The 6,000-nt window shown below is 33.6% G+C and overlaps 1 protein-coding gene across 1 annotated transcript; it reads right to left on the reverse strand.

Annotated features, from left to right (window-relative positions):
* Nucleotides 1-504: 504 nt before the first annotated feature.
* On the reverse strand, nt 505-5,454 carry WNK5 (WNK family serine/threonine-protein kinase 5). Its single transcript, XM_089717717.1, has 7 exons — nt 4,542-5,454; nt 2,711-2,976; nt 2,387-2,610; nt 2,140-2,297; nt 1,725-2,037; nt 1,222-1,566; nt 505-1,147 (listed from the first exon to the last, which is right to left on the reverse strand). The coding sequence occupies exons 1-7, from the start codon at nt 4,629-4,631 to the stop codon at nt 747-749; spliced, it is 1,797 nt and encodes a 598-aa protein (XP_089573843.1). The 5' UTR covers nt 4,632-5,454; the 3' UTR covers nt 505-746.
* Between the last annotated feature and the right edge of the window lie 546 nt (nt 5,455-6,000).

Genomic DNA, 6,000 nt, shown 5'->3' on the forward strand with positions numbered 1-6,000 from the left:
ACTATGAAGATTTATATCTTTTGTTAAAAACAAATCAAAGCAGAAGATCGAATATTATATTTTTTAATTTCAGTTTTATTGTTCAAAAGAATATGATTTCTTTTAGTTTGTTAAAAGATCAACGAATTCTATTATCGTAGAGTTCTATGCATGATCTGTACGAATTTTTGTAATTCTTAATATTATTATCAATAATTATATTTTAAAAAAAAATAGGATTTATCCTACTAAAGGGTTTAACTTAAATTGAAATGGTGAGTTACATACTAAAAATAAAGAAAAACTAAGGCGGTATTATAAAAAGACTAAATTTTATTTTTTATAATTACAATTAACTACTAAAACAGCCAGTAAAATAATTAATATTGCTAAACTTAAGTGATTCCTATTAGGCCAATGAATATACCAAATTTACATTACATTTTCGTTCATCATTTAATGCTTCAATAGCTTGATTATTACTAATATCAAAATATATAAATTATTATCTTGAAAGACATCAAGTTAAAAATGACACTGAAGTTAAAAATTTATTGAATAAATTAATAACCGAGTTTCTCCATCTCGCAAGGTACATCCAGAAGGACAATGGTTTTTATTTTTGGTCGAAATTGTTTAGTTGATTCAACTAAATTCAAGACCTTTGAAGGGTTTACAATTTTTACAAGCATTGCTTAGAAAACACACTGCAAAGCTTACTTACAATAGAAATTAAGATTACCATTACTAGATTACATCGGAAGTTTTCACCATTTAAACCTCTGCTTTTCATCATTATCATCTGGAAAACCAGGATCAAGAAATCCAATATTTTCGACAGCTCCAACAGTCTTGAACAATCTCCTTTTGTGTAACTCCTCCAGCAGTGATCGATGCAACATCTGGCTACGAATGTCAACGAGTGACCGAATCCTGCTTAGCTTCCTCTGGGGATTTGAGTTATTGCATTCCCCAGAATTCGTACATTTTCTGTATTGTTTTGCACACAAGCTATCATCAGGACAGAACTTTGTAGAGGAGAGAACCTCTCCCCCTCTGAAACTAGTGCCACAGTTATCTTCATTGCCTAAGCAGTAATTTATATTGGAGTAATTGAAGGAGTTGAAAGAGCTTTGAGAACTCGCATCATCATTCATAAATGGCTCTCCTGCAAAAGCCACATGTTTATTTAGTATTCTATCTTGAAATGCTCTAAATGGTCGTCAAAAGTACATTATGTACCTTGAAGCCAATCTTGGTTGCTTCCAGGATGATGGTGCTTCTTGCAGGATGAGCTTAAAGCCAAAAGCGAAGGCTGGGAGGAAGAACGCGAAGAGATGGAGCAGAAAGTAGGTTGGGTTCCATCATCATCATCATCATCATAATTAAAGCTGTGCTGCTGCTGTACTTGGGAGAAACCCCACTGTTTCCAGCTTGGAATTAAAGATGTTACCTGCTCTTCTATCATTTCAGCAATCTCCAATGGTTCCCAGTCAGTGATTTCCAATTCTTTCACCATCTCCACAGCAACTTCAATTGCAGTGTCACTCGTGGTGTCAAAGGGAAAGTATATGTTCCTTGTGTGACCTGAACTTGGCAAAAGCAAACAAATTAAATAAAAACATCAAAATGATCAATCCAACAAATCATCAGATGTATCTTAGACATGATTAACCTTATATTATAGTTACCAAAACTTTAAGAAATCTGATTCATTCATGTAATGTGAATGAGTATGTGCATACCATCCTTGTCAGAAATTTGCACTTTCAAGAAAATCGTGTCATCTTCAGCATTCATGCTACCCGTGATAGTCATTTCTGTGGCCTTGGTTGGATCAGTCAACAAAGATGGAATGATCTCTTCTGTTCCATTAGGAGAAGAGCTTTGAAATGGAGGTTTGATGGCAGGCAGCCATTTCGATTCATCAGAAGCTAGAAATGGGTCTAACAAGAGCTCCCATGCGGGCAATCTTTTTGAAGCAGTCTCTAAACATTTCCCCACAAATTGTTGGGCTTCGATATCTTTAATTTTGTAGAATGCCTCAGGTAATTTTCCCTGACAAGTCATAAAGCAGAAAATCACATGTTGTCCTCAGTCTCTCTTTTGGGGGTCATCTTGCAACTTAATAGTTTTAACAACTGATAGTGAACAACTCACCGAAGTCACTTTCTTGTATATTTGAGCAGGATTCGAACACTCGCTATATGGGTACTCAGAAGTGAGCATTTCCAGCACGCACATGCCAAAGGAATAAATGTCCACCAGTTCATTATATTCCTCTTCATATAATTCCGGTGCCATAAATTCTGGGGTACCTGAAAATTTCAATCAGAAGCCAAAAGTTCAAATTCTTGAGAGATCAAAATTACTTGTATGTAATCCAGAAAGAAGAAAGATTGATTGCCTATGACACTGTGAGCATGTTGTGATTCACGAAGAATAGCTGCTAAGCCGAGATCACCAATCTTGACTTGGCCAAGATGGCCATTAATGAAAATGTTATCACACTTGAGATCTCTATGTATAACTGGAGGATCATGGCCATGAAGATAAGCAAGTCCATGGAGGATTTGGCGTGCCCAGTTCTTTACTGCTCGAATATCTATTTGTTGATATTTCTTTCTGTACCTGCATCACATTCAAATGCATATTACATTCAAACTCACTCAATTAAACTAATTTTAGGATTAAAAAGTGTCACTACAAGGCTATCTGTTGTTTTCATTACTCTCTTAGGGTGCCTGAAGTCAGCATTTCAGTGATGAAGTTGAAGGATCTTCGATTGACGTCAATCCAAGATGTGTAGAATTTTATGATGGAGTCATGATTGAGGTTCTTAAGGAGGTGAACCTCAGAGTATAGTCGCTGCAACTCCTCTGGTGAATTTAAAACATCATTAAGCTTCACTTGATTCCATGCCACCTCCATTCCAAGAACCTCATCAAATGCCCTGTATACTGTCTTCATGGCTCCTTTACCAAGAATTTCTCTGAACTGCATCAAAATATGGACAAAGGCCCTTAGATGCATAGACACAAATCATCAAGGTTTGCTTTTGTAGTATACTAGCACCAGTAAATTCCGAAAGAGTGCCATTATCTTTCTTTGTTTCGTTTTTTTGCCCTTCTAATATATGAGGGTATGCAGGTGTCCAAGCATCTGTAAATTCTATTATATCCCATTATTTTTCTTTGCTTCATTTAATTACTGAATTATTGGCCCAGTGGCTGAAACTTCCCCTCATTCATGTGTAATTGATTGAACATGATTTGGTAAATGAGTCAATAACATGCAGCAAATACCAAACTGAACCTTTTCTAGTGCTACTGATGCAAATATGTTTCCAGGAAGTAAATGAAATCGGGCAGTGTGTTTGATAGGCCATAGTCAAAACGGCAATATGCTCATTGCATTCTAATGTTTAATGCTGTTGCAGAACACATAGTCTATTTATAATTTATTAGCATCATTAGTTTATTATAGTTATTAGCATTATCAGAACAGAACTTAAGGTCTATACTATAGAATCACCACCACTGAGTCCCCTTCCTCAAAATACTATTCTTTACCGCACAAGAAAGTGTTTTTGAATTGACTTTTTTTTTGTTCATTGGAGTACAACTCAAGCATATAAGAAGAAAAAGAGAGAGCAGTTGGTAGTTGTAATTGTATAACTTTGGGTTACATATATAAGTGGACTAAGTACTTGCTGCCACATGAGATTTATTTTTGGGATAAATATATAAAGAGTAGCTAAAATGAATAGGAGAGTTTATAAGGTCCAATCAAATTGAGTAGTGTCTCTTGTATAATTGAAGAAGCAGAGGTTGGGTTTAGAAATAGTGCTTCATCATCCATCAGACAAAAGCCTAGATCCAAGGACCGTTGACCAAATTAGCAGGAGCAATGTAATACTTCTGCTGCAGAGTTCCAAAATTAAAATCTAAGGCCAGCAACTTCATTTTAATAAAAGAGTAGTTACGGTTAACTCAGGTTAGCTGCATTAAAAAATGTGAACATGTTCAAAATTTTAAAAAATAAACATAATATTCAGCTTAATTTTCATAATTATTCTTAACTAGTTGCATGTCTATATTATTAAATTATTATTATAAAGTCCAAACTTATTTTTGGTTATGTATGAGCTAATACTGAAACAAAAAAATAAAAAAAATAAAAAAAATAAAAAAATTTGACATTTCCAATGAAATGGAGTCTCAGACTTCCTCACATCCCTGTTTCCAACTTTAACTTTTTCTTTCCCTTTTTCCCATTAACAATAACTGGCTTGTCCACTTGCCTTTTAAATGAATCCAATACTAGTTCTTGTTTGTAAATTTCACAGTTCAACGTTTTTTTTATTAATGAAATTCCAAATGGGATAAGCTACAATTAAGTTTCTTTTCTTCAATTCTTCTCACAGTGTTTTGCATTAATCACCATGTCCCAGAATTAAGAGAAAAAATTTAAATCCAATTGCATGCAAATTCATAATTAACCAAACAAGAAATTAAAGTTAATGACAGTTGCAGAACAAGAAGAAAAGAGGAAAAACTTACACGTCCATAGCGACCAGAAGGATCTGTTTCAACATATCCAAGCTGTGCCTTTGCTCCATCAATACACCCTCTTAGTCGCGTCTTATACATGGCTAAGAGATTAATCAAAGCAGAAAACTGCAGAAATTTTCACTCTGTCTATAAAGAAAATATAAATATATGCGCTAATTACCTACTATATATCTAGTATTGATCACTGTATAATAAGGCGAATAGAAAGCCAAAGCTGGTGCTAGATAATCCGAGGCTTTCCTTCGTGATTCTCATAAGAAAAAACACCAAACAATAACCAAAAAAGCCTGGAATAGTCCACACATAGCATAATCCAAGCCATTTCAACAACAACTGCACGTGCAAACTCGTAGTAGAACTTCTTGGCAATCATCTGTCTTATACGCCAATCAGAAATAAGCAGATATTTTGTAGAGATGGTGGAGAGAATCTAAATTAAAGAGTTGTGCAGTGGTTCTTTTTTCTCAACCACTAAGGTAATTAGAAAATTCAAAAATTGGTTGGTTGTGGAGACTGGAGAGGATTGTTTCAGATTATAAACCAAGAAATAATCCAAAAGAAGATGATGACAGAAAATAGATTGGAGATCTAAACTTGAAAAACCTATGGCTACGTTTTGATAGCACCATTTGTGGATGAGAGCAAACCTAAAAGGAATTGCTTTCCAAGAAGTAAAATGGAGAAAGAAATTCAAGAAATTAAAAGATGGGGAGAATCTGAAGAGAGAGATAGAGTAAGTGCCTGTTAAATCAAATTGTTTGGAGAAATAGAGGAATTGTACGAAAGAGAAAAGAAACAGAGATTATTATTAATAAAGAGACGAAAAGGTTATGGTGATGGCCGGGAGTTACAGGAGAAAAACGTTTCTATCCGGTCCCAGCTACCAGGTCGATGAAATGAAGGTGACGCAATTTGACGGAGTCCAATGAGAAATTTATTACTACTGCTGTTGGTGGTGGGTACTGTAACTGTAACCGCAGTCTGCTGCCTACTCATGAATGCATCAATATCCGCTTTTACGCCTAGTTTGGTTCAAAATCCTATATTTTGGTGAAATTATATTTTTAGACTTCGAAATTCAAATATATAAAATCACCTTTATATTTTTTATAAAATTTTTTTTGATATCTTCAATTTTTCTTTCATTTCATTATAATACTTTAACTAATGAAGTTAAATATTTAAAATACTTTATTTGACACATTTAATTTCTCTATTTATAAAATTATATTAATTAAATATTAATTGAATAATTAAAAACAATAAAAATTATTTCAAAAATTAATATTGAAAAAACATAACTTTGCGTATAGCCAAAAATTTTTAAATTTTTTTTTTAATTTAAAGAGATGTGAGATTATTATAAAAAGCGAACTTAGGATGGTAAAAATACCGAATATGGCGTTTGAAGGTATCCAATTTAAAAAAAAAAAATTCAAAAATTAAA

This window comes from Jatropha curcas, chromosome 2, assembly GCF_041381405.1.
Source record: "Jatropha curcas cultivar XTBG-Jc1 chromosome 2, XTBG_Jcur_1.0, whole genome shotgun sequence".
In the NCBI taxonomy this organism is placed as follows: Eukaryota; Viridiplantae; Streptophyta; class Magnoliopsida; order Malpighiales; family Euphorbiaceae; genus Jatropha; species Jatropha curcas.

Bases quoted from the DNA above. Each gene is read 5' to 3' on its own strand.
- WNK5 (XM_089717717.1), bottom strand. From the start codon at position 4,631: ATGTATAAGACGCGACTAAGAGGGTGTATTGATGGAGCAAAGGCACAG. The intron at 2,298-2,386 runs GCAATCAATCTT...TGAAATTTTCAG, and splicing joins ACATGCTCACAGTGTCATAG to GTACCCCAGAATTTATGGCA. The intron at 1,148-1,221 runs GTACATAATGTA...TGGCTTTTGCAG, and splicing joins CAACCAAGATTGGCTTCAAG to GAGAGCCATTTATGAATGAT.